Source organism: Fusarium oxysporum, chromosome IV (assembly GCF_013085055.1).
Source record: "Fusarium oxysporum Fo47 chromosome IV, complete sequence".
Classification (NCBI taxonomy): domain Eukaryota; kingdom Fungi; phylum Ascomycota; class Sordariomycetes; order Hypocreales; family Nectriaceae; genus Fusarium; species Fusarium oxysporum.
This window is the reverse complement of record NC_072843.1, coordinates 3354941-3380328: the sequence shown is the minus strand read 5'-3', so window position 1 is coordinate 3380328 and position 25388 is coordinate 3354941. Positions and strand designations below refer to the sequence as shown.

Sequence of the window (25388 nt, the reverse complement as noted above, 5' to 3'; positions counted from 1 at the left end):
TATAGAAAATGTAAGATGACCATGTGAGATCCTAGTTGCTTAATAGGTTTAATAGAGGTTTGGAAGGGACACCGAGCCCGTTGATCATCGTGCGATAGCGGATTGGGTAGTCATGCTCAGGTACTTCCATGACACTCCCAATATTCCACAACATTGCTGTCCGAATCTACAAACTGGGGAACCCCAGAATTCGAGAATTGGCTTCTCTTTTTAATCAAGCAACAGTCACTTCGGTTCCGCAATCACACCACTCTATCTACAGCTGGGGAATCATCCCCATATGCAAGCACAGACGTGCCCATGAGGTTATCCCCACAGACATTCCCCAGACTGAATCTGAAGACATGTTCTCGGGAGATCTAGATCTTATCTCTCGGTTTAAAAGGTGCCACTATGTCTGAGCTCCACTTAAGGGGGCAAATTGACTGCGTGGTCGGGGTGTTTCTTACATAGTTTGGAGCAATCGTGTGGACTACCATCCGACCTTGAGTGACACCAGGAGACAGAACACAAATATCGTGTTTATTATAACTTGAAAGATAAAATTTATTGCATTTTTATTTAAGCATTTGTGTATATCACAGTTTTCTACCTCAATGATGATCCAAGTGAGCAAGTTACACAAGTCTAGGTGCTTTCGAATAGAACTGTATTAGCACAGAGAAAAACACTTACCTTTCAATTTCATTCCAATCAAATTCGATGTTAACTTTCTAACTCCCATTACACCACCTCGTTCTCAGTAGGAGGGCATGAATTTTCACATCCCATCCCAATGCCACAGCTGAACACCAGAATACCTGTCATTACTTACCTTAGCTTCGAACAACCTATTCTTCAATGACGAACAGTGGGAAGTCGGGCAGTGGTCGAAGCGCAAGCCGGGGTCTCTCCAACTCCATGCATCTTGAGACCCACGGCGGTTCATTGATCTCCGTTCGAGCCTCCTCAGCGCCGTTAATATGATATCGCAGAGCTTCGGGGTCACCCGCTCGCGCTTTGATGTCAGCTTCACTTATCAGTTCAACATCTGCCTTCCATGCGGTGGCCAATGCCACAAGCCTAAGGACCTCAAGAACATAGTAGGCTAGCTGAACTAACAAAAGGGCCAGAAGCGTCCCTGTGCTACAGTCGTCGTAGCCGTAGTTGTTGGCAGTGATACGCCTGACTATCTGTGCGCCCACAACCGTCTGGAAGATGAGAAGTAAAGATCCAAATGTGCCCCAAGCAATCCACTCGTCGTCGTCAAGATAGATCGTGAAGTGTACGAGAAGAACAAATAGAATATCGTAGATCAGAGTAAACGACGCAAAACTGCTGAGATGCGTTAGTAAAAAGGCCCAGGGGTACTGGTTGCGCTCTCTCTGACGGATCATGACACGGCTGAGACGCCAAAGATTCCGAGTCATCTGAAGATACTCACTGAGGAACTCGGCGATAGATCGTCGGTCCGCTTGAACTGTGGCGTCCGGTGTGTCTTGGAAAACAACAAGACAAGGCACTTCATGGACAGCCTCTTGGAGGAGGTACCGGTTGAAGAACAGATACTCATCTGCTTTGTGAACACCACGCCATCGGTTTAAGCACGGTTCAGCCTCAAACTGCTGCTTGAATCTCAGCTGGGCAGCCAATTTGGTGCGGAACAAGACAGGCGAGCCTGAGAAAAGTGCAGAGGAGTCGAGTGCGTTGAGGGCTCTATTCTTCTCCGCCATGAGACCGTAGTAGCAGGAAAAGAGGCGTGTCCAGAACGAGCCCCAAATTCCATCTCGCTTGCGTGCAATCATGGGAACTGTGACGCAGCCAACACGACCATCTGCAAAAGGGATGAGTGCCGACTCTAGAAAACGCGAAGACCAGTGAACTCCCTGATCAGTCAGAACCGTCAGCGGAGTGCTGACAGAGGCCAAAGCGTGAGCGATCTCGCGACGTCTACTCGGTTCGTTCACGGCACCAACACTAATCTGCGTGGCAGAGTACGCGAACCTTAGCCCAGTCAACTTACCTTCAACCCGATGCTGAGCCTTTCTATCGCTAGTAGTGATGAAAAGTTGCTCAGGCTTGTTTTTGAGAATACTCCGAACATAATCCAACAGATTCGGATCATTGGGGTCACGAATTGTCAAGATGACAGAGATTTCTTTTGGAAAGTTCAAGCGTCCATGGGGTTCTGGGTACCTCCTACGGCCGTATTGTAGCATAGCGAATCCGGTGAGGCGGATGACTATGATTATACTCAGAATAACGACAGAGACGATGGCGGCTGGACCGGCGACTTGGAGGCTGAACCCCATTCTGAGCGGCGCAGGTTGTTTCTTCTCTTTTTCGAACCGAAGGAGTAGCTGGGCTCGTTCAAAGAATCCGCGCTGAATGAAAGAGTGGCAGAGGAATGAGGAATTAGGTTCGTTTCAAAGCCTGGCGAGGCTATGGGTAATTTATACCTTACAATCCCATTGTTGAAAACAAGGATCTTGCTCTATGTTAGACAGTTGTTCTGAGTTGAAAAAGGTCTTTGTGCAACTGTGTTCCGTCCATTTGTGTTCGCACGTCTCGTTCTCAACAACAGTCGAAAAGTCGTGTTCACGGGGAACCCTGAGTTGATGGTCTGGGAGATTGCCTCTGCTGATGTATCTTGAACAAGCAATTGAGCTGATGCCAAGCTGGGAGATTCTGTTTTAACTGCCCCGTCCATTGACATTTTTAATAATTTTTGGTATGCTCAGTCTATTGAACGGGAAGAAAATGGTTCATAAGCAGTGTAACATCCAGGAACATTGAATCTTCGGTCACAAATGCAGAGTGGTATAGGTTAGACAGGACGAGACTCGAGGCCAAGGTGAACACCACGAAGGCTCAAAACGAGAAAGATGCTCCTCCCTCAGAGTCTAAGAAAATGCCGAAAGAGGTGTCTTTATTTCATGATGAGTTTATTCGATCTATTCATAAAATTAGGCCTAAATCTTCAAAAATTATCCTAAACTTATGATAATATCATTGTGGCCAAGGGACCTGCCCCGGCTCCCGGAGGTATTCCCTCCTTTTCCCCATTGAACTCGTTAGCCCAACTAATTGACTTGCACATCAGAACATCAAGCTGAATGACAAATGAACGCCCTTTCCACGACATGGTGTGTTATTCCCACTGAACAGGCCGCTGAGGGGCAACTCCGTAAACCTCGGCATATTAGACCAACAGCGCTGAAGCTTGGCGCCTTTTTGACACACATTATGACAAACCATGTAGCATTTATAAGCGGAAAAGACGACATTGCTATTCACCGACATGAAATGCCGGGTCTTTGTGTCAAATAATGTATATGCATTACCCCACGAAAGGTCACAAGGAGAGCAACAAGAAAGGAAAAGGCGGGCGGAAGTGGGAGCGAATGCGGGTAATAGCCGATCAGATCGGCTGAGATTGGATTGGATACTTCACAAGTCCCCCCCCCGCTTTATCCCCAGGCCGAAATCTTATTCCCCTGGGTTATATTGCTATGGCCGTCTATTGCCCGTATACGGAAGCCAAAGGGAGACTCGTCTTGGTACAGTGAGTCTATAGGTTCATTGGATCTTGGCCATGTTTGTAAGATACATCATCCAATTACAATATTGTCAGCACAAGAGACCCTAGCGAGACATACAGAGGTGGCTTACGCCCCGCGTGGTTATGCGCCGCCATCCGAAGCCAAGATGCATCAAAACTGGACCCGTCTTATCCCCGGACGCCATTTCCGGTTGTCGGAGATGCCCTAGAGGTCCCTCTAAGCTGGGGTCATAAGAAGCACTTGATCCCTTTTTGTCCATTTTTTTTACTAAAATCATGACTCCTCCATCTTTTTCATTTCGTCTTTCCTCCCAATTGACCTAAGACATGGGAGACAACGACGAGAAAAAGACCTCCCGGTCCCCGGAGCCGGAGACGGGTTCGGCTCGGAGGAGTCTGGACACCACCACTACCGAAGAAGGCGATGTCATCACTCCAGCCCAGGAAGTCCAACGGCAAATTTCGAGCCAGGAGAAGGATAATGGTGATATGTTTCCCCCCAGAACAGATGTACCGCCTCCACCACCTAATGGCGGTTATGGATGGGTTTGTTGTGTCTGCGTGGCGACTATCAACGCCCATACATGGGGTCTCAACTCGAGTTACGGAGTCTTTCTCGCCCACTTCATCGCCAACAACACATTCCCCGGAGCAACATCCCTTCACTACGCCTTTGTCGGATCGTTGAGTATTGCTTGTGCCATGCTTGTCTCACCCCTTGCTACACTCTGCGTCCGCGAATTCGGCACAAAACCTACTCTCTTCGCCGGTATCGTCTTGGAAACCGCTAGCTTGATATGCGCTAGCTTTGCGACCAAGATATATCAACTCTTCCTCACACAGGGTGTTCTCTTTGGTCTAGGAATGGGCTTCCTCTTTGTTCCCAGCGTCGGTATCGTTCCTCAATGGTTCACAACTCGTCGATCTCTTGCAAACGGTATCAGTGCAGCTGGTTCGGGTCTCGGTGGTTTGTTATACTCCTTAGCAGCTGGAGCTATCATCCGGAACATCAGTCTCGCATGGGCGTACAGGATACTCGGCATTATTGTCTTCGTCGTCAATATAATCTGCACTATCCTTGTCAAGGATCGTAACAAGATCATCGGCTCTCGTCAAGCACCCTTCGACCTTGGACTCCTCAAACGTGCTGAGTTTATTCTGCTTCTCGGTTATGGATGGTTCAGCATGCTAGGATATGTGGTTCTCATCTTCAGTCTGGCAAACTATGCCAATTTCATTGGCCTCGATGCCTCTCAAGCAGCTATGGTCAGCGCCATCTTCAATCTGGGTCAGGCTGCCGGCCGTCCTTTCATCGGGTACTTCAGTGATCGCACTGGACGAATTAACATGGCCTGCGGGACAACTTGGCTAGCTGCAATTCTCGTCTTTGCTATCTGGGTCAACGCCAAGTCTTATGGGCTTCTTCTCTTCTTCACTATTGTGGGAGGTGGCATGGCTGGAACCTACTGGGCAACCGTAGCTCCAGTCACAGCCGAGGTCGTCGGTCTTGCTGATGTTCCTGCTGCCCTCAACTTGACTTGGGTCATTATCAGCTTGCCTTGTACGTTCAGCACACCCATTGCTCTACAAATTGTCGCCGGCACCGGAAAATACATTGGCGCCCAAGTCTTTGTCGGCGTAATGTATATCGCTGGAGGACTGTGCCTCTTCTTCCTTCGCGGATGGAAGATTGGCGAACTCGCCGAGATCGCTCGTGCTACGAATCACGATCCCGAGGAAATACATCGGGTTAGATCTCAAGCGAGCGGTGCTATCAGTATCAAGAGCAGGAGAGTTGGTCGGAAGAAGATGATAGCTGAATGCTATAAACCCAGCAAGGTTTAGAGACTTGTGATTGGGCTGAAGTAAAGTCATTTGTTTTTTGTCCCTATTTGCAAAAGTATATCCGGCGTTTAGGATAACGTTGGCATTAAGCTTACGATCAAATACTGTTAAATGTTAGCATTTGTTACCACAAACGGCTCAAGCCAACAAGTACATAATAACAATAAGAAAAACGCATTTACATAGAACCGCGCAAGTTGACTGGTCATCATAGGTCCAGAAATCCAATTATACTATGACTGTCGATCAGTAACATACGATAGCAGGGTGCGTGGGCCTAGTTAATTTGAGCCTCAGTCTCGCAAGCTCACTCCCTAGTACTAATAATGGAGGATCTGGCGTGACTACAAGGAGCCTATGGCGAACTTGCCCTGCCATGTGCCACTGCTGCATGCCCTCAAAGCTCCCGTCTCGAGTCTCGTGTCTTCAACAGCTCTTGCCATAGTCGCCCGATGCAACTCATTAAAGACACACTGGAGCCCGGATATACCTTGATCACAAATAACTATTAATCCCGAAACTCTACTTGAGTCATATGTTCTCAGCCAGTGTAGCACGAGGCTTCATTCTATTGGCATTCCAGGTTCCCTTGCTTTCACCTATCATGATCAACACCATCCAAGTTTCGCCCCCAAACCCATTCACTGACGTCAAAATGGCACTAATAATGAATAACCCGGCTAAAATTGAACGTATCACGTTTCTGGGCAAATGGAACTTCTTATTGGTACCTTAGCCGGCGTTGGGTTGCATCCTTCGCGGTAACGCCGAGCCTTGAGTGTCAGTCGACCGCAGAGCCGCATCGGAATAAAGCTCGAGCTTCGAGCCCGTTTTGGAGCTTGTAAATTGGTGTAAGTCATCTACCGGTATTTACGATATATTCCAATCACATGTGGGTAACAACAGTTTTTGTTATAATGGACTCGCTCATACTGATAGTATGCTTAGGTAGCCCAATATGGCTCCCGAACCAGTCACTTATTACTGGAAATGTGTAAGTCGCAATCTCATTCTATTTGAAGTTGCCCTGGTTGAGTGTAACATGTCATTATTAGTGTCGCTGCCTTCAAAGCTGGGATTGGGCAGTGCATACCATTTGCACGAGCTGCCACCATGTCCGATGCAACACTTGCACTGTCACCACGCATTAGTAAGTATAACAACTATGGGGAATTTTTAATATTGACTTGAATAAGCACCGGAAGCAAAGGAGCCAAACCTGACCAAGATATGATTTGATGTGCTTGGAAGTTCGGAGGCGAGGATGGTTGAGACGGGAGGCAGGTGATTGAACAATTTGACAATAAGCAACCTATCTCGCGAGAATGACATATATTACATTTTTGATGACTCGAGGAGAGGATTACCTGCTGCTTGGTTGGCATTTATGCCTCGTGTATGATTTAGGGTGGAATTTAGGGTATGAGTCAGAATCACCTCAACTTCTCGCCCAGGAGTATTTTTTGAGGCATGAAATAACTACTCCACAAAGCACTCACTGTGAATCCCTTTCTCCCTTCACATAAACTGTCTCCCGAAACGGCTTGTAACAGCACACTCGATCACCCACCGACGCTTCATTTAAAGAAACCAAAACGTGAGCTGTTGTCGCTGTGACTTAGAGTACATATTTGCGGACTTTTATGTATTTCGAACGTTGACTGACTACTTGAGGGACAAGATCAGAGCTGCCGACCACACAAACCCGAGAAGGCATAAATCTCAACCAGAGAATCACCATGAACGAGCTCGACGGCACAGATCCCAACCGAAGTGTAAGTCTTGACAATCTTCACTGTTGAAGCAGGCGCTGATGTATTCGTGTAGCCACCTCATAAGAGACCAAAGACAGTTCACTTCCCAGGTGAAGACCTCCATGAAGAAAATAATAAAATCAGCGTGGGCGTCAAGCTGGAAACTCAATGCTCATACCAATGATGTCCCTGAAGTAAACTCACTGTCTACTCACCCCGCAACCACTGGGCAACCTGGCAATGCTGAGCCAGGCACTGGCGAACTCCAGCCATTTGCATCAGACGACTACCTCTCAACCACTGAGCAACACAATGCGGAGTCAGGCAAAGCAGAATGAAATGTGAACCGAAAGGTTAAGACTCATCTTCGACTGCCTCTGGAGTTGAGAGAGATTGTGTACTGTTGCGCGATCCGTCAAGAATGCATTGGTATGGAGATGGGCTTGAATCATCGATTCATTCACGTTGTTCCGGAAAATAGAGCTGTGGTTTTCCTTCAGGATTGAACCAAGCTAGAACAACTCTCGACAAGGACCATTCGGCCAATGCATGTGAAATGGAAACATTTCAATTCAACTCGAGCAGCACTTTGAGGCTATTCGCAGAGCTTTTCTACACGCACTTTGAGAACTACAGTGGCTTTATGCCCCGAGTCGATGCGAAGATTCTTGTGTTCGAGAGTGCTTCTTTTCCCGGAGCACCAGTTCTCAACAGATGGAACAGGACAGATCAGGCACATGGAGACTACACAAACGCGCATGATCACGTTGAAGACTGGGTGGACGCCGTGCTCAACGTTTCAACTGACATGGGAATCGAGCTCCACTTCTGCCGTCCCTGGAGAAACTTTGGTTACCTCTCAGGTGTTACGGCTCCCCTACGAGACGCTGGGTATGATTTGTCGGTCACTTGGCACGAGATCAACTGCCTTCAAGTGCCAGACCAATTCAGCAGCTTTCTTATGGCAATGGCAGCCAGGTCCATTACCAGGGAACAACTAGACGACACGGATCTCCAATTTTAGTCCAATTTGTCCGAAGACACTGCTTGGACTCTTGTCCATTACGGCACTGGGGCCACTTTATCACAAGCTTTTGATCCGACGGGCAAGGGGGAGATCTCATGGGAGCAGCGCAAAATACCAGCGATGAAATGAAAAGCGCAAAATTGCAATGTTCTCAGGGGAGCAAGAAAGCCAGGGTGCCAAAATCAACTGGTCTAAAGGTCTGCTAACATATACTAAATTTACCTAAGTCTCTCATCACTTCGGATAAAGGTCCTAAGTAAGTTTTCTTGCCTCCCATAGGTAGTCAGGAGGTGACTTAAACGCTTGTGTTACATCATGTCTATGAAACGTGATTCAGTGACAAGCCAAACATATCGCGATGTAGTTACTGACCCTAAGCCTAGGTGCTAAAATAAACTATTTAGTGTATGCACATCCAAGTCTGACTAATTTAATGTTCAATTATTTACTTGGAACAGGGAAGCCCATCACTTCACCAACTCTTTGTTCATCCGGTAATTGACGCCGTGTAAGTGAGATCAGGGTAGGCACGTGATCTGGCGTCGCGAAAGGCTGACCGAAACGCGTCTCTGGCCCCGCAAGACTCGCGATCTCGACCTCACGTCATAACTTGCAGCTTCGCCAATACTTTCATGGAATCGTGATCGACCTTGCGTCGTACTTGGCGCGTGGAGATGTGGATCCTGGAGAATTCAGAGGCCTTTGATGGTGAGTTTTCGACTTTCATCCGTCGATGTAGCTAATCATCCTCTAGGCCGAAAGTTATGGTTGCGACCAGGGAAAACCTATCTATTTGGTCGAACAGCCGCAGAACGTAAGAGATAAGCTCCTAAGTGAAGAATTGATGCTCATAGAATGTATAGCTGGTCAACTTGCGATATCACACAATACGATCTCGCGCAAGCACTTGACCATCACCGTAAGCCCTGTTGAGAAAGGCCAGGCTCACAATCAAAGGAGTCGCTCTACGCTCACGATCGAAGATTTGGCGACAAAAATAGGGACAGTCGTCAATGGAGAAAAGATCAAAGGCAAGAGAAAGGTGATTGAAGGGGACAAGGCCGAGTTTACGATGGGAAAATGCCCAAACAGATTCAGGTGAGCCGTTTCATCCGATCTGGTGTTACGCCGCTTACAGTCCACAGCATCTCCTGGGAACCAGTTGTCTTCGCATTTTCTTTCACCCGCAAGGAATTACAGATAGACCCCCTAACTACACTCCGAAAAAGATTCGAGCAGCTTGATATCAAGCTAGTGACAGAATATGTTGATTCCACCACACATGTTGTCTCAAAGAAGCGAAATACAGCCAAGGGTCTTCAAGCCTTGATCAACGGGAAACATATCGTAACGGAGACTTTCCTCGATGCAGTGTCTGAAGCCGGAAATCTGGCGGATGGGGCGGAGACCACTGAGTTGAGCCCCCTGGAGCAGGACTTTGATCAAAACTGGCCTGATGCTATGCAGCATTTACCTCCGAGGGGTGGTGAGCCTGTACAACACCCTGACTCGACGTATGCCCCAGACGCAGGGAGACGTGACGTATTCGAAGGCTACAGCTTCATCTTCTACGACCCCGTACAGTACAACAACTTGCTGGCGCCTATTACGAGTGGTGGCGGCAAAGCATTGCTGCGAAATGTTGTTCCCGAAGAAACTTCGGTCGATGACTTTGTTCAATATGTCAAAAGTGTCGCTGGTGAAAAGGGCCTTGGTGCCTTTAACGACGGCAGCGAGGGCAAAGGTGTAGTAGTCGTACGCTTTGTTCCTTCGAAAGGAGGTTCAGTTGATTGGTATGTGGAGTTTTTCAGGTCTGTATCTCTGAGACTGGACCATCGTCCTATTGAGCAGAGTGAGTTTTTGGAAGCAATCCTTATCAAAGATGCGAGTATTCTTCGACGCCCTCTCGAGGTTGAGTCTGCACATAATACGCAACACCAACACCAGACTCTTCAAGATCCTGAGGTGGCCAATGGGACACAGCACCCTGCCACACAGGCTGAAACGTCACAGGCACCCGAAGAGTCACAGCTTGCTCCTCGACGTGTGCGGACGAGGAGAACTGTCAAGAGACGCTTTGCAGGCTTCGGCGGCGATGATGACGTTGATATGGACGATATCCCTGCAGCATCAGTGCCTGTAAATCAACCCGCAACCCGTGCTGCGACTCAGGATGCGACGCAAGCGCCAGCAGAGGAAGAAGGTTTATTCGTGTCTCAGGAGCCAGACGCACCCCCAGAAACGCAACCATCCAGCAATGCCAGGTCTTCACAAAGGAAAAGGCGAGCTTCACCATTACCGCAAGATGACCTCATGGATGGTATGACAACTGCAGCAGAGAGGTTCAAGCGTCAACGGATAGAGCGAGGTGAAAATTTGGAGGAGCCGGCTGAGCAGATGGAAACTGAGACAGCCGAGAAGGTCCCAGAGCTAAAGAAGATCAAGAAAGAGTTCGATATCTTGGCAATAGCTGCACAAAACAGAGAGCAGGAAGAAGCTCGTGCACGAGCTGAAAAGGAAGATTTGGCAAATTTACCAGATGATGTTGATCTCGCTGAGATTCGCAGACTCAACATCGTAGAAGAGATGGAAGTACGACAACCGAGCCATCCCCGTACTCGAGAACAAGACATCCGTGACCGGCGATGGGATCCCAAGTGGAATGGGATGAAGAACTTCAAGAGGTTCAGACAACGCGGAGAGGCGACAGGACGACAGCCTGCAAAGACTATTGTGCCTCTAACGCAGGTCAAGACGAAGGAGTTCGGCGTTGGAGACGATTACTGGCTCGAGGATGAGGAAACGGAGCGGAGAAAGAGGAACTCAAGCCAGACTCCTGTAACACAGTCACAACCATCTGCGCCCACAGCACCATCGGCTTCATCTCGTGCCCAGAAAAGGGCATACGCCAATGTCATATCAGACAGCAGCGACGAAGAGAGTAATTCAGTATCGCAGCGATCTTCGGTACCAGCGACTCGAACACGAGGGGCACAAGTTGCAGCGTCACAAACACAGTCGCAAGCTAAATCAAAGAGTCAAGCATCACGGAACACTAGTCAGGGGAGTAAACGAGCTGCAGCAGAGCCTGCTGCAGGACAGCAGCCTCCGAAGCGGAGTCGGCCAACGAGAAGAGCTGTGGAAGTCGCGGATAGTGACAGTGATGACGAGCTCAAGTTTCGATTTGGAAAGAGACGGTAAAGACCGGTCTCTGTGGGGTATCTTTCTAGCTAATGTACATCTAAGTGTTCGGGAAGAACATCTATGGCGCGAACAGTATAGTCTAATACATGTAAAACATCGTTTCATGTAACATGGATGCGCCAGCAGTCTTGCGTCTAAGGTCTATGCCGTATCTTCAATGTCATGGTTCAGTCCATCTGATCCATTTGACTCTCAGTGCCTTCGGATTCTTCGACAAGAAGGCCTACAAGACAGGCTGATAACATAGTCTCGTAGTTGACCCAAGGATGAATCTCGCCAAATAACTTGGTGCCGTCACGTCCAGCACCACGCATCAACTCAGGAACACCGCCAGGATGAAAGTCGGCATATGGTGTAACATTGTACACCTTACCGTTCAGAGCCATCCAAGCATCTTTGCCCTTGCGACCTGTCATGCGCTTCAACATAGATGGAGTCACACGCAGGTATGATGTTTGAGGTTCGACACCACGGAGGTCGGCATTCGGTCCAGATATGCGAGCCCAGTCGAGAGGAGAGTGGCCTGGCGTGAGGAGGACCTTGCGATTGGGCTTGCTGGGTTTCGATGAGTGTGTAGGTGGAGGTGCCAGGCCACCTGATGACGGAGGACCTCGGTTTGGTAGAGGGCCACGAGCGCGTTGCGGTGAGTTCACGGCGGGGAACTGAGAGAGTGATGGCAGGCGACCAGCAGGTGGGGCAGCTGAGAACTTGGGAGGAGGTAGACGGCCTGGAGCTGGAGGCGGAGGCATCATGGAGGTTGGGTTCGGGGAGAGAGCGGGACCCGGGGCTGTGGGGTTCCGACGCGGGGCGGGGTGTGAGCTCGGCGCAATAGGAGCATTGTCGAGACTGAAGCTGGGGACGGAAATAGAGGGAGGATCGGATGCGACAGCCTTGGGAGTTGTTTGTTCTTCGGGCTCGGCGATGGTTAGGGATGGAGGTGTAACCTTTGGTAAAGGAGGCGGCGGCATAGACGTAGCATCATTCCTGGGGCCCTTCGATGAGGTCGGGGTATCGATCGCAGTAGCGGTAGCCTTCCCTTGGTCTCGACGCTGGTCGTCGTCTCGTATGGTACGGTTGTCGGCCGGACGAGCCCGGAGTCGAGGGCCCGGTTCCACCTCGTGATCCGACACCATGATACGGGGTCCAGGATCAGCATCAGCATCATCAGCTTCAGTCTCAGCCTCGTCCTTGGGTACAATAGCAGGAAAACCAGTCCCTCTCCAGCGAAGGAGGATCTGTAGCGGCTCTGGCATCCATGACGGCGGACGAACAAGTACCCAGACAACAGAGGCGACGATGAGGCCGATACCAATAACGCCCATGACGACACAATAGAGACAGAAGTGTGAAACACGAGAAACAAAAAGAGAGTTTTCCCCCAGGTGCCTCGGAGAGTTGGGGTCGATTGGCGAGAAGAAGGGAGGGAGTGGGTTGTGGAATGGTTATTGCAGAATCATCGAGCCACCTTGTGATGCGCCTCCGATAATAGTTGATGGACTTGCTTTTGTCAGCGGCGGACCAAGAAAATCAGAGCTGGAGCTGAAAGGCCGGAGCTAACCTTGGGGGTCTGGAGCCTTGCAACGGGCAAACGCTGATTGGCTGTTGGTTCGAGGTTCGATTTTCATGTGAATAATTACCGATTCATAATTGAACTGGGGCGGACTAGAATAATTCTAGACGGTTTCTGTCATAACTGTACTCTGAGCTCATCACTACATCTCGCTTGTGCACCGAGTTCTATTTTTGTTATACCACCCACTGATGAAAATACTTGGGTTTACTGCATTTCATGCCAATTTATTGAGGCATGAAACCAGACAGTACGGTAATAATACGGCTCAAAGCCTTCGGCTGTCGCTTCTTGTGGCGTCAACGATGGTCATGCCACAAGCAGTCGAAAGCTCAGTGATCAACGGAGAAAAGTTGGCACCCGTGTATTTTGCACGGGACAGGGGATTTGGAACAGGTCGAGATGAAGAGCGAGGAGCAAGGGGCATTCCATGATCTGTGATTTCAGTTGGCATAAAATGTAATAAGCGGTGGATGTTTTATTTAATGATCCATTGAATGGAGAAAGGGGAATTGACTGTTCTAAATATTGCAATACTTGTAATTATAGGCGAGTTTCACGGAGGTATTGTCGATGTCAGAGGTACGCACACTTGTAAATAAATAATTGTGCATCTTATCATATCTGATCTAGACCGCCAGGTAGGTACCTAGGTATGTTTCGTGATGGCAGCAACCAGTCAGGTTGCTCAATTACAAGACATATGAAACTCGACTCTATAACATGACATGTCCATTTATATGTCATGGAAAAGTAAACATGAGCATGATCAATTTCGAAGAGAGGTCAAGACACTCACTGGAGCAGGGATGGTCCCATCCTGGCCATGTCCTTCGCCTTGCCTTGAATGAATGACCACGATCCGTTCATCCCGCTAGTTTCTGGTAGGTATTGTATTATCCCTAGCATTTCTCGTCTATTTTCGTGTTTGTGCTTCTCTTTTCTCGGCTCTCTTTTCTCCTTGACTCATTACTCCTGATATCATCCGTGACGACCTTGTCTTTTTTTTTGCTCCCTATGTCGTGACCCAACGGACGGTGATTGTTATCTCGTCTATACCCGCCGTGAACAACTCAATTGGATACTCCTTGTCACCTGCAGCTACCAAGCAGAAAAGAAAGACATCCCCCGCTTCGAATCGTCAAGCCACTTCATCTATCCAACACTCGACCCCACCGCCTCTTGTCTCTCATCATCGAAACTGTTTGTTTACTTTTGGATGTGGTCACCTCGACATTGAGATTGGACCCCAAATTAGCCAGAAACCACTAGCGTTTTAGTGATCACCGCGCTGTAACATTGGCATTACAGGGCGTTGCCCACTGAAGTCCCTTTAACCTTTCCCGTTACCGCTTCTACACACAGCCAATGAGAGCTCACCGCTCCGTCCCGTTACCACTCATCTCAGCCTGAGCCAGCAAGTAGAGGCACTTCCGACAACCCAACTCGTGGACAGAATGCGCACTCTAAACACCATCAACTCGTCATCTTCTCGTCCTACATCTCCGAGCCTTTCAGTCTCTCAGCCTCATATTCGCCGCTCCGCTTCCTCCGCCGGAAACAACAAATTAGTTACCTCTTCTAAACCTCTCCCAAAGACTCGATCCAAGACCCCTACTCCAGGTCAGGCACAAGTCCAGACTAAGGCTCAGGCTCGTCCCCGATTCTCCTCCGCTGGCACCACTATATCCTCCAGCGCTCGCACGACGCCATCCCTTGGCTTCCACAACACAAATCAACAACATGTTCTTTCAGTAACCGCTACAATACCCTCGACCCGTTCTACCTCGTCGAGTTCCGCTCCTCCTACCTTAAAAATGGCCCCAAGCGACACAAGACACAGGCCCCCGCAGCTCAGTGCTGCTGCAGCAAAAACAGTCGGACGAACGCCCCTGACGCCCAAGATTGCCCCGACAGCAAAAGGCCCTTTATTAGGCGCACCTCCTTTAGTTCGACGATCAACTCAAGGATTGAGCTCAGGCACGTCTGGCCGCGACGATGCTGTGACTCCCCGTTCTGGCAGTCGACAAGGCCGCAACAATAGCAATAGTTCGACGCCCAATGGGACACCAAATTTAGATCGAGATGGATGGGATCCTCGGGCCTCTTTAGGCTCCTCAGGAAGGCAATCACTGTCACGAGCTGAGTCTCCAGCAGACCCGGACGCCAAATTCTTTCGTGCCAGCGACGCTCCGACTTCAACACAAGCAACCAGTCGTCCCTCGCTAGGCTCACAAAAGCCTGCATCCTACTTCCATGCCAGTAAAGCCAATGCTGAATATAAAAAGCCAACCAGCCCTCCCGTTTCTGCACCATTTACACCGACACTCAGCACCGCACCCGAACCATCATCCTCAAAGTTCTTTTATGCCAATGGCGCGGATCTCGAGCTTAAGCCCTCTTCAGCGAATTCATCCACAACAAGGCTCCAGTCTAAACGTCCAAGCACCAGCAGTTCAACAAACGAACAATCAAATCACGCACTACCGCCAAGGCCACATTCTCCTATCAAGATTGCTCAACCTACACCTTCTATACTTAAAAATACTGGCGCGCCTGGTCTTGGGAACAGACCCCAAATAGCGTCACCGCCTCAGATAGCTTCTCCACCTCCACTAGCCCCCCCAGCGTCTATCACCTCTTCCAAGAGACGAGTTAGCATCGATGCAGCGCCGAAAAAGCAGAGAGGCCATGCAAGAGCTGGTAGTGTTCCCAATTTTGATCACTCTCACTCACCTAGGTTGCCCATGTCACCGGCTCGACGACCTTTTGAATATGGCTCACCCCCTGCAAGCCCTGGCTCAGCTCAGCCAGCTTTGACAATGGCTTCGATTCTTCAAGTTGCCGAAGATCTCGACGATGAGGAGGAAGAGGAAGAAGGAGAAGCGAAGAAAGAAGACGGATCTCAGCCCGACTTGCAGAGTCCTACCAAGTCCAGCCATGAGCCTGTGAACGAACTAGTCGCCAATGCCCGAAGAGAACGAAAGGTGCAGGATCTGGAAATCACCAACGCCTCCCTTGAAGCTATTAATCGGACACTGGAAAGGCAACTACGGAAACAGCAGGCTGAGATACGCAGGTATCGACGACTTTCAAGATCAGGCCGTCTCTCTGCTGTTGCTTCAGCAGCTTCTAGCCGAGTGACCTCTGCAGCACTCACAGATGCACCAATTAGTCTTTCAGATCTGAGCGAAGAGGACAACTCGGCAGCTCCCTCAGACGAGGAACACGACTCACTTGACGAATCAGATTTGTCAATGACTGACTCAGTCTCGGCTTCCGACCCTCTTGATCCTACTGACGAGAAAGCGATCGAAAAGGCCATGTCCCGACGGAAGCGAGATGAAGATCGTCTGCAGCTCGATTTGACCAAGCACCGGGAGTTGCTGGTCGATAGTCAGAAGATTAACCAAAGTATCAAACGATGCCTGAACTGGACAGAGGTTCTTATCAAGGAGGGCCAAAAGGCACTGGAGTACAAGGTCCGTGTCACCGACGTTGAATTTGGCGGCCATATACTTGCTCCTGCGATCGGGGACGAAGACGAAGACGAAGATGATGCGTTGACTAGCGTTGACGATCTCGAAACTGATCCTGGAAGTGCAGCACTTGAGGCTCCCCTGCCTTGGGAGAAGGGCTCTCAGGATCGTGATAGTGGCATCGAATTGCAACCAGACAGCAACTAGTCTCGCTCATCGCAAAATGACACATTTTCTCAATACTCGACACATCTCAAAGGCGACCAGGATGTCGTACCACATACAACTCACCATACCAAATTTTGTTCTCCTTCTTTTCGTCTCTACACACCAGGCAAGCCTCAGGGCATCACAACAAAATATCATCATCAGATCTACGAAGTCAATGGAAATAACATGCATGCATACAAGGCGTTGGGCAAGCAAGCGATCATCTTCATGTCCCTTTTGTTTCTTTTAACAGCGTTTTGCTTCCCAGCGGCTACGATGCACCATCGATTCCACCTCTCAAACGATCTTCTCTCTCCCAAAAGGAGCACCACCACAAATATTCATCCTGGACAATCGTTACATATACATACGCCCTTCGGAGATTTGGGCCTTTTTGGTTTTCATTTGTCGCCAAGATTTGTGCTTTCTTTTTTTTTTTTCGTTTGCTTTTGGATACATACTATGTATTACAGATACCCCGGAGGAAGTTTCCACGCCAACCTGGCGAGTCAATAAGATGGAATCATTGGAGGAAATTGCAGAAAAGAGAACCTAACCCGGGAATTGCTTCTCAAGCTTCCCGCAATACGGTTACCTCAAGTTCCAAGATCGGATGCGATAGGGAAAATTAGATAGTTGCCAGAAATAGGAAATGGATATAGGATATCAGGAGATGAAACTCCAATCTTGATCATCTCGCCTCTGTTCTTTGATCTATGTGCATACACACTCGGATAAGCAACATATTTGGAGATACCAGACAAACGGCCGTCAAATTTCATAAGGGGGGAATAGTGTCATGAAAATTATATCTAAATCAATGCCAGTCATCCTCGATCTATAACATCCACCAGTTCATCATGCAAACCACCAAACCAAGTCCATCAAGTTGATATCCGCCATCATTTTCAGGGACCTCAAACAAGCAGGTCTTCTTCAACCTTGCTGTGTGGTCTTTTCTCTACCATCTGCCAACTCCCCAGGAAATTTCGTTCATGCTCAGGGTGTCGTAGCGTGCTCCTTGTCTTTGGGTTCCTTGTCCTTGCTGTGGAAGGACTTGCGGTCCTTCTTCTTCTTGTGGTCTTCCTCCTTGTCCTTCTTCATGGCGGCCTCAGCGACAAGCTGCTCGAAAACTAGATAGTCGCCCTCCTCTTCAGGAGATCGCTCAGCCTAGATAAAGTTAGCGTGACTCTGACAAAATTGGACTTGAAACATACCCGGATAAAGACATCACCAATCAGAACCAGAGCCTGTGCGCGCTCAAGTCGCTTGTTGAGGTGGACCTTCTTGTCATTCAGAATGCTGTCGCAGACCTCGCGCAGAACGCTCTGGATCTCAAACTTGCTGCCCCTCCATGCAGCGGTGAGAATCTTGCCAGTCACACGTCTCTCGTATTCAGCACGCTTCTCATCAGTCCAGTCCTCACCACCTTTCTCCTCCATCTTAGCCATATCCTCCATGGTCTGTTGAGCATCAATGGCGCTGCTGATAGTGTTCCATGTCTCCTTGACGAGTGTGCCCTTGTCACGAAGTCTGCTGAAGAAACCGCCAATACCAAAGAACTTCTGGCTGCGGAGTAAGCTCGAGGCCTTGGAGACATAGGTTTGACCGATAGCGTGCAGGATATCAATTCCAAAAGACTCCATCTTCAGGTTCTCAACCTCGAGACGCATCTTCTCCTGGAATGCCTTGGTCACGTCAGGACCCTTGTCTGTCTCTGTCCACACGCTAAGTCTGTCGAGGAGCTTCCGAGCGAGGGTGTCGACACGCTCCTGGCGAATCTTGGCGCGCTCCTTCTCGTATGCTGCCAGCTGCTCTCGCTGCTCCTTGGTCAGGCCACCCTTCTTCTTCTCCTTATGCTTGAGCTCCTCCTCTGTTAATTCACCCTTGTTCGCCTCTGCGTCAAGAAGGTCCTCGTGAGACTTGTCCATCAGTGCGGGTCGAAGAGGGATCTGGGTTCGGCTACGTGAGCTCGACGAGGGAGCAGGTGATGTGGCATCGGTTCGCTGAGGGGTATCGGCGGAGAGGCCAGCGGCGGGCGCGGCAGGTGAAGCGGGCTTGGTCTCCTTGTCGTCGTTGACAGAAGCGGCAGCATAAGGCGGCGGTGGTGGGCCTGCTTGGTGCTCTGCAGCGGCAGCGGCCTTCTCCTCTGCCTTCTGCTCTTGCTCCTTGAGGCTCTCCTTCTTAGCATCTTCAGTTCCAGGGAAATCCTCCTCGGCTTGCGCGGCGGCAGCGGCTTCGGCAGCGGCAGCTTCTTCCTCCTCCTGCATCGTGATGTCCATGGTTGCCGTGAGGTCCTTCATAAGGCTAATCTCACCGATCCAGTCCACGAAGGCTTCGCCTCCAAAGATGGAGCTAAAGAATTCAGCTGGATCTGCGAAACCCTCCTGCGGTCTCGCAGAGTCCTTTCCAAACTTATCGTAGGCTGCGCGTAGATCGGAATCGGACAGAACTTGATAGGCCTCACCGATGGCCTGGAACTTTTCGTGGGCGGTAGGGTCATTAGGATTCTTATCTGCGATGTGACAGATGTTTAGTTCTCCGATATGCTACGAAGCGGTAGAAGTGAGGCACAAGAGCGAACCTGGGTGGTGGACAATAGCCATCTTGCGATAAGCCTTCTTGATCTCCAGCTCCGTAGCCGTGGGCTGGACACCAAGAGTGTCGTAATAGGCGGTATCGACGACCATGATGGAAGATGGTTATGGGTACTTTATGATTGGTGTTTCCAGGTTCCAGGTACACGATCTAGGGTACAGGTGACAGGTAGAGAATATGAATGGTTGATGTTAAGGTAGGTTAGTAGATATCGACTACTAAGAGAGAGTATGGGAGGAGAAAAAAATGGTTGCAAGCAAGAAATTGCAAATGTTGATGATGGCGTCGGATTGCCTAAATGAACTAAGGTGCCTGCCAGCCCACCCCAAGCTTGGCTAGATTACCTTGGCGGAAAATTCCTGGCAGACAATAATTAATGTAACGTATTCTACAGCGCCTCTGTATTTACGCAAGCTCCCGTCCCTGCCCTGCCCTGCCCTGCCAGTGCGCGAGGAGGTAAGAAACTTTCCTTTCAGGCTTCGTGCCCAGCCCAACGTACAGTATAGTACTTACAGCCCAGCGCCAGCCTTTTCTAGCCCAGAGAGAGGGGTCTCATAAGGTAGAGAGAGTGGAGGTAGGTTGATCAGAGAGCCTACGTAATGGTGGGGCTATGCTGGGATAGACATCCATGGAACACAGTTGTATGGAGGCTGTGAGAAAACACATACAGACTGCTTAAGAGAGTAAAGTACTGTAATAGCTACCAAACGCTTAAAACTCTATAATCGAGTTCTCTAATTATTATTATAAACCGGTTTCTAGCGTCCTTCCCCTTCCCCTTCCCCTTCTATTCATTCATGAACGCTTACCACAGCTCTTGATTCTCTTGTAATGGTTCCGAAGTGCCTCTTCAATGCCAGGGATTTCCGGATACCCCCGAACTTTCAGAGCATCCTGCAGCTTGGTCATATCCAGTTTGCAATCTCTATATGCCGCCTAGGCATCCCTCAGGTCCAAGTCCTGCAACATCGTGAGGCTCATTTTGAGGTTGAGTTCGTCCCGTAACAGAGCCAGCACGCTGTAATTTGTAGCAGTGCCTGGGTTAGTGAAGTTGAATGTGCCTGTCACTTTATGAATTGCTAGAAAGACCGCAGCAGGTAGAAGATCGTGCAAAACCGACCAACTATTATGCTTGTTATTTGTCCGTACAAGCGTGCGCTCATAGTTCTGAAGGAAGCTTTGAGTATTATGATCCCAAACAGGTGAACGAAGGCGTAGAACGAAGGCGTCTTTTTCGTGCTTGCGTGCTAGATGCTGGCCATTGCATGAGTTTGAGCAAAGACAGAGGTGCCACTGTACTAACTTGATGAAAAACATATGTACTAAGAGAGTTTGGGAGCAGTTTGATGTTTAGCTCGGCCTCTTCTTCGAAACCACTGTCACAGAAACAGTTTCTCCCGTCGTGTCGATAGAAGTTTTCGTGACTGAAGAAGGTGCAATGGATCCCCCGATTGACGCAGAACTTTATGATAGCTGACTTGGCGGCAATTCCTAGAGTCTTTTCGTCGCATAATTCATCTGAGACTGTGTCCTCAATATCACCCACGACATCGTCGAATATGACGAAAACGTGAGTTGCTGAGTTCGCTTTCAATGCCGCTAAACATGCTGCTGGAGATGCAACGGTGCAATGCTTGTATCGATGATGTGCCTGTCTGAGCTCCGCTTCCAACAGGCTGGCGATTTCAGCTGCTTCAACACTTGAGGTTCCCAAGATTACGAAACTGAGCTCATCAGGTCGCGAGCTGGCTTGTCCAGTTACCTGTGGCAGCTTGGGTTTGTTTAGCAGGGTCCACATACTGTTGCTGGTAATGCAAATATGATAAAGCTCCGAGAGATGTTATGTCGAGGTCCAATGGAAAGCAGAAGAATGATGGTTTGTGAGAGTGGGAAGTCGGGGAGAATGAGAATGAGAATGCCTAGTTTGACTCGGGCATAGGAAAGCTCGACATAGAAGTGAACATGCTCTTATTGCACTGAACCACCATACCTTACCTACCAACTTCGCCCAGGCTGGTGTTATGATTCACATGGACTTCAAGGTCACTATTTCCGGTTCCTCGCTCATGTTTCCTGTGAGTTATTGGAAGCTCCAAAAGCCTCTAACACCATGCACTTGCGTGGATATTGTTCTCAGAATATAGAGCATGAGCACGATCCAGATCTAGAACTTCCAAGAGTTATCACTTTCAAGAACGAGCCTCAAACCTTTCGAAACGATACAGATCCGATAGCCTTTAGTTTGAGATTTCATGGCACGACACAATTTCCGTGTTGTGCGGACTGTATCCCCATCAATGATCGATATAGGTTTCCAGGGTATTCGGACGACAAGAGGGTTCCCACGACTTGTGTTGGGCTTGTAACAATATCAATTTAGTTTAGAGACTCTTGGACATGTCTTGTGCCATCTTTATCACCTAAGTAGCTCAGATCAGTGAGCGCCGCATGTCGTTGCAAACCTGATAACGTGAGGTTCAGCTAACGGCGCCTCGCGGTGTAAAGAGACCTGATATATCAAATTAGGATAATTGCAGAAGACGAATCGTCATGGCTAAGGATTTTCCACTACTGTGATTGTCACATACTGGGCCAAGACTGCTGTCACTCCTAGCGGCGTTGGATAAATCCGGCTGGGCGGTCAGGAGGCCCGGATCGTCTACATGCATAGGGGTCAATGGGTTGACCGAGCCGCTGGTGATCTTGGATCTAGAACACATTGGACTTGGTAACTAGGGGCAGGAGTCAAGACCAGCAATTCTATGATCTGGAAACAGCTTGCAAGAGTCGTCGAATCCAGAGACCCTGCGCGATAATGAGGCCAGAAACTTGCGTAATGCTGGGTAACTTAACATTCACAGATTGAGAGAAATAATCAGAAGTCGAGATGTACCCTAGAAGTTATGTTTCACTATCTCGGACATTGTCTGGGCTGAACCTGGGGAAAGGCCAGCTCGCTTGAATGTTTCGCCTCATCATTCGGCCTGAACACACACCATTACGGCGTCCGGACCGGCATTTGAATTGCTATTCGGGGGCGGTGTTGTAACCGGAGTTCCGGCTGATTGACAGGCTGCGAGATCCGATCAACTGTAACCAACCTCCGGATGCTACGCAGTTGTTGCATAAGCGCAGATCAATGATGGGAGGCCTGAAATTAAGTAATGACTTGCAGTGTGACAAGAGTCTAATCACATTCAGGAACCAATCCAGTCATCGAATCCGAATACGACAGTTAATGCATGTAACGCAGCGCTTATGCCCCTATCGGCACGATCGCTCTACAAGGGTCGGCAGCACCCACCCTACCAGACGAGAAATTGAGCTCTGTGCATAATTTGTGGATTTATCCGGAGCGGAGGTCAACCAGTCTTATTTTGCTTCTCCCATCTGTCCTCTCGTCTTTCCTCTCCAAGCATCTCGTGGTGAAGATATACACCCAAGACGTTTCCGGGACCTGGTCGCAACTTAATTGATATATAACATTTGCTTCCTCCCGTTTCCCTGACTTTGTACGTCTGTATCAAGGCGTGCACTGTTCAGTTCAAGCTCTCACGCGCTTCATTTTTCTACCTTTTCTACCCCCTCACGCTGCCGCCGCCAAGATGGGTTACCTCTACTACCTCTTCCACCCTTACCAGCTTCGATCGATCATTCAATGGTAAGTTTATATCCTCTCGGCCCTCGTACAAAACGAACATGTCTAACAATGCTCCAGGAAGGTCTGGCATGATCCCGTCCACCAGCGCGATCCCAGCACAGAGTCCCCAGAACTAAAAGAATGCTTTCGCTACCTCGACATGACAAGTCGCAGTTTTGCGGCTGTCATTCAAGAGCTTAACCACGAACTCCTCGTCCCCATCACTCTCTTCTACCTCTGCCTCCGTGGCCTAGATACCATCGAGGATGACATGACCATACCCCTGGATAAGAAGGTTCCCCTTCTTAGAAACTTCCACATCACCATGGAAGAAGATGGTTGGCAATTCCATGAGAGTCAGGAGAAGGATAAGGAGCTCCTGGAGCACTTCGATGTGGTCGTTGCAGAGCTCAAGAAGATCAAGGCCCCCTACTACCAGATCATCAAGGAAATGACCTGCAAGATGGGCAATGGCATGGCTGACTATGCCCAAAACGAGGAGATGATCAAGAACGGTGTGCAGACTATTGAGGAGTACGAGCTGTACTGCCATTACGTCGCTGGTCTCGTTGGCGAAGGCCTCACGCGTCTGTTCGTTGAGTCAGAGCTGGCTAACCCCAAGCTTGCTGAGCGTCCTTCTCTTACCGAGTCAATGGCCCAATTCCTCCAGAAGACCAACATCATTCGAGATATCCATGAAGACTGGCAAGATGGTCGAAGATGGTATCCCAAGGAGATCTGGAGCCAGCACGTCGAGAAGTGGGAAGATATGTTCGACCCCAGCCAGCAAACAAAGGCCCTAGAGTGTGTCTCAGCGATGGTTCTCGATGCGCTGAAGCACAGTGAGGAGTGTCTGTTCTACATGGCGGGCATCAAGGACCAGAGTGTTTTCAACTTTGTTGCTATTCCTCAAGGCATGGCCATTGCGACATTGGAGCTTGTCTTCCGCAACCCTGAGGTCCTCAAGAGGAACGTCAAGATCACAAAGGGTGATGCCTGCAAGATCATGTTCGAGTGCACACAAAACCTCTACACAGTATGTGAGGTCTTCAAGCGATATGCCCGACAAATCGCCAAGAAGAACGACCCTCGTGACCCCAACTTCCTTGCCATCAGTGCTCAATGTGCAAAGGTATACCTTTCTCTTCAACATCTCTGATATCCGTTCGCTAATGATTTTTAGATTGAGCAATTCATCGAGACTCTCTTCCCCAAGCAGGACCCCAAGAAGCTCGCTGTGACTCAGGCCCAGGTCCAAAACAAGGAGCCAACTATGGACGGAGGCGAGACTCTTGTTCTCTTTGGTGTTGTCATTGCAGCTCTGGTCTGTATTTCTGGTCTTATGGTACGCCAGCCCCATACTCTCAAGGCCGTACTCAACTAACACCCGATCCACAGATCGGTACCGCTTGGATCTTCGGAGCCAGATTCGATACTATCTTTAGGGAAGCCAGCGTCTTCCTACCAGGTGGCGAGAAGGCTACCCCCATGATCACGGGTCACGAAGAATTGTAATATTATGCGCGCCGATTTGTTTTGCTTTGTTCACGGCACGAACCTTTTTAACGATATCCTAACGTACATACCACATTTAGCAATGGTCCTCATATGGCTGGACCTGCTCGGCGGCATATTGCTGGGCTTTATACTCTTGTTAATACTACCTGCAGCGGCGCGATACAGCGCGCGTTGCAGTTCAAGTTTCGTCCCCCGTTCACCCACTGGTGATGTCTCTTGTCTTGATACCCAACTCAACTCCTGCACGGATGTCAAATTGCAATCGAGTCCTTCCATGACTATGATTGTGCCGAAGAAGTGCGAAAATTAAATATCTCTTGCTCTTGGTTTCCGCCTCACGGCGACGTCACGCCACAAGTCTATCTCGACATCTTGAGTTTGATAGACTGGTGGCGGCGGGCAAACATTTCATCCTTGTAAAAATTAATTTATCTCTGATTCGACCCGTGTTTGGCGATACTTTCTCCTTTGGGACGTGCTATTACAAGTAAGGCATGAAATGCGTCTGGGCAAGGTTTCACCTTTGATGCTGTTGGTGCGATATGCTGTTACACTACCGGCGGGACATGCCTTAGCCGATCTTTTGTCGACGGACGTGCCCATCATTCAGGGGTTTTGGTTACATCGTCCTGCTCTTTTTTAAGGCATCAAGATGCAGGCTAACAAGATGATGGCAGAAACTTTGGCCTTTGATCTTGAGAAAACGCTTAGATAAGTTTAATGATGATATAATAAAATGTCCTAGATTATGGTTAATTATTATCAGCCTAGCAGGTTCTTGTAGTAGTTGGATTCGGCCTAAGTTCGTGTTCTTAAGTCTTCTGATAACCCGAGCAACATGAGTCGCTTTTCATATCATGTCAGCTGGCTCTTGATTCACTAAGTGGCGCACGTCAAACCTGTCACTTTATGCATTGACGAGAGGCAAATGGTAGTCTAGAAGGTCTATATGTCATTACGTACCATCTATAGTAACAAACACGCTCGGTTAGGCTAATTCCA

The 25388-nt window shown here is 49.1% G+C and overlaps 9 protein-coding genes across 9 annotated transcripts; 5 read left to right on the top strand and 4 right to left on the bottom strand.

The window, feature by feature from the left end:
• Nucleotides 1-830: 830 nt before the first annotated feature.
• FOBCDRAFT_239167 (uncharacterized protein) lies at nt 831-2695 on the bottom strand (the record flags this gene model as incomplete). Its single annotated transcript, XM_054704275.2, has 2 exons — nt 831-2344; nt 2485-2695. 2 exons carry the CDS (start codon nt 2693-2695, stop codon nt 831-833), a joined length of 1725 nt encoding a protein of 574 aa, XP_054560250.2.
• An 845-nt stretch (nt 2696-3540) lies between these two features.
• On the top strand, nt 3541-5611 carry FOBCDRAFT_221617 (major facilitator superfamily domain-containing protein). Its single transcript, XM_031178546.3, has 2 exons — nt 3541-5490; nt 5541-5611. Exon 1 carries the CDS (start codon nt 3869-3871, stop codon nt 5384-5386), a length of 1518 nt encoding a protein of 505 aa, XP_031044433.2. The 5' UTR covers nt 3541-3868; the 3' UTR covers nt 5387-5490; nt 5541-5611.
• Nucleotides 5612-8785: 3174 nt separating this feature from the next.
• On the top strand, nt 8786-11453 carry FOBCDRAFT_292175 (uncharacterized protein). Its single transcript, XM_031178548.3, has 4 exons — nt 8786-8875; nt 8922-8981; nt 9031-9265; nt 9313-11453. Exons 1-4 carry the CDS (start codon nt 8842-8844, stop codon nt 11366-11368), a joined length of 2385 nt encoding a protein of 794 aa, XP_031044435.2. The 5' UTR covers nt 8786-8841; the 3' UTR covers nt 11369-11453.
• On the bottom strand, nt 11454-12726 carry FOBCDRAFT_292167 (uncharacterized protein). The gene has a single exon (XM_031178549.3). The coding sequence runs from the start codon at nt 12691-12693 to the stop codon at nt 11539-11541; it is 1155 nt and encodes a 384-aa protein (XP_031044436.2). The 5' UTR covers nt 12694-12726; the 3' UTR covers nt 11454-11538.
• A 1672-nt stretch (nt 12727-14398) lies between these two features.
• Nucleotides 14399-16722, top strand: FOBCDRAFT_292163 (uncharacterized protein; the record flags this gene model as incomplete). Its single annotated transcript, XM_031178553.3, has 1 exon — nt 14399-16722. One exon carries the CDS (start codon nt 14399-14401, stop codon nt 16625-16627), a length of 2229 nt encoding a protein of 742 aa, XP_031044440.2. The 3' UTR covers nt 16628-16722.
• On the top strand, nt 16723-17186 carry FOBCDRAFT_31537 (uncharacterized protein). Its single transcript, XM_059611980.1, has one exon. It carries the CDS (start codon nt 16817-16819, stop codon nt 17144-17146), a length of 330 nt encoding a protein of 109 aa, XP_059467098.1. The 5' UTR covers nt 16723-16816; the 3' UTR covers nt 17147-17186.
• Nucleotides 17187-17329: 143 nt separating this feature from the next.
• Nucleotides 17330-19734, bottom strand: FOBCDRAFT_221604 (X-domain of DnaJ-containing-domain-containing protein). The gene is made up of 3 exons (XM_031178550.3): nt 19215-19734; nt 17848-19145; nt 17330-17800 (listed from the first exon to the last, which is right to left on the bottom strand). Exons 1-3 carry the CDS (start codon nt 19318-19320, stop codon nt 17630-17632), a joined length of 1575 nt encoding a protein of 524 aa, XP_031044437.1. The 5' UTR covers nt 19321-19734; the 3' UTR covers nt 17330-17629.
• A 265-nt stretch (nt 19735-19999) lies between these two features.
• Nucleotides 20000-21148, bottom strand: FOBCDRAFT_259975 (uncharacterized protein). The gene is made up of 2 exons (XM_054704272.2): nt 20532-21148; nt 20000-20482 (listed from the first exon to the last, which is right to left on the bottom strand). The coding sequence occupies exons 1-2, from the start codon at nt 21024-21026 to the stop codon at nt 20165-20167; spliced, it is 813 nt and encodes a 270-aa protein (XP_054560247.1). The 5' UTR covers nt 21027-21148; the 3' UTR covers nt 20000-20164.
• Nucleotides 21149-22592: 1444 nt separating this feature from the next.
• FOBCDRAFT_221601 (isoprenoid synthase domain-containing protein) lies at nt 22593-24574 on the top strand. The gene is made up of 4 exons (XM_031178554.3): nt 22593-22889; nt 22947-24000; nt 24052-24213; nt 24267-24574. The coding sequence occupies exons 1-4, from the start codon at nt 22834-22836 to the stop codon at nt 24381-24383; spliced, it is 1389 nt and encodes a 462-aa protein (XP_031044441.2). The 5' UTR covers nt 22593-22833; the 3' UTR covers nt 24384-24574.
• The last annotated feature ends 814 nt before the right edge of the window (nt 24575-25388 follow it).

Coding starts and splice junctions, on each gene's coding strand:
- FOBCDRAFT_221617 (XM_031178546.3), top strand. CDS start 3,869: ATGGGAGACAACGACGAGAAAAAGACCTCCCGGTCCCCGGAGCCGGAG.
- FOBCDRAFT_292175 (XM_031178548.3), top strand. CDS start 8,842: ATGTGGATCCTGGAGAATTCAGAGGCCTTTGATG. Junction 8,876..8,921: donor GAATTCAGAGGCCTTTGATG/GTGAGTTTTCGA, acceptor ATCATCCTCTAG/GCCGAAAGTTATGGTTGCGA. Junction 9,266..9,312: donor AAATGCCCAAACAGATTCAG/GTGAGCCGTTTC, acceptor TACAGTCCACAG/CATCTCCTGGGAACCAGTTG.
- FOBCDRAFT_259975 (XM_054704272.2), bottom strand. CDS start 21,026: ATGTGGACCCTGCTAAACAAACCCAAGCTGCCACAGGTAACTGGACAA. Junction 20,483..20,531: donor GTACATATGTTTTTCATCAA/GTTAGTACAGTG, acceptor TGCAATGGCCAG/CATCTAGCACGCAAGCACGA.
- FOBCDRAFT_221604 (XM_031178550.3), bottom strand. CDS start 19,320: ATGGTCGTCGATACCGCCTATTACGACACTCTTGGTGTCCAGCCCACG. Junction 19,146..19,214: donor GGCTATTGTCCACCACCCAG/GTTCGCTCTTGT, acceptor GTCACATCGCAG/ATAAGAATCCTAATGACCCT. Junction 17,801..17,847: donor TTGGTGATGTCTTTATCCGG/GTATGTTTCAAG, acceptor AACTTTATCTAG/GCTGAGCGATCTCCTGAAGA.
- FOBCDRAFT_31537 (XM_059611980.1), top strand. CDS start 16,817: ATGCATGCATACAAGGCGTTGGGCAAGCAAGCGATCATCTTCATGTCC.
- FOBCDRAFT_221601 (XM_031178554.3), top strand. CDS start 22,834: ATGGGTTACCTCTACTACCTCTTCCACCCTTACCAGCTTCGATCGATC. Junction 22,890..22,946: donor CTTCGATCGATCATTCAATG/GTAAGTTTATAT, acceptor ACAATGCTCCAG/GAAGGTCTGGCATGATCCCG. Junction 24,001..24,051: donor TCAGTGCTCAATGTGCAAAG/GTATACCTTTCT, acceptor AATGATTTTTAG/ATTGAGCAATTCATCGAGAC.
- FOBCDRAFT_292167 (XM_031178549.3), bottom strand. CDS start 12,693: ATGGGCGTTATTGGTATCGGCCTCATCGTCGCCTCTGTTGTCTGGGTA.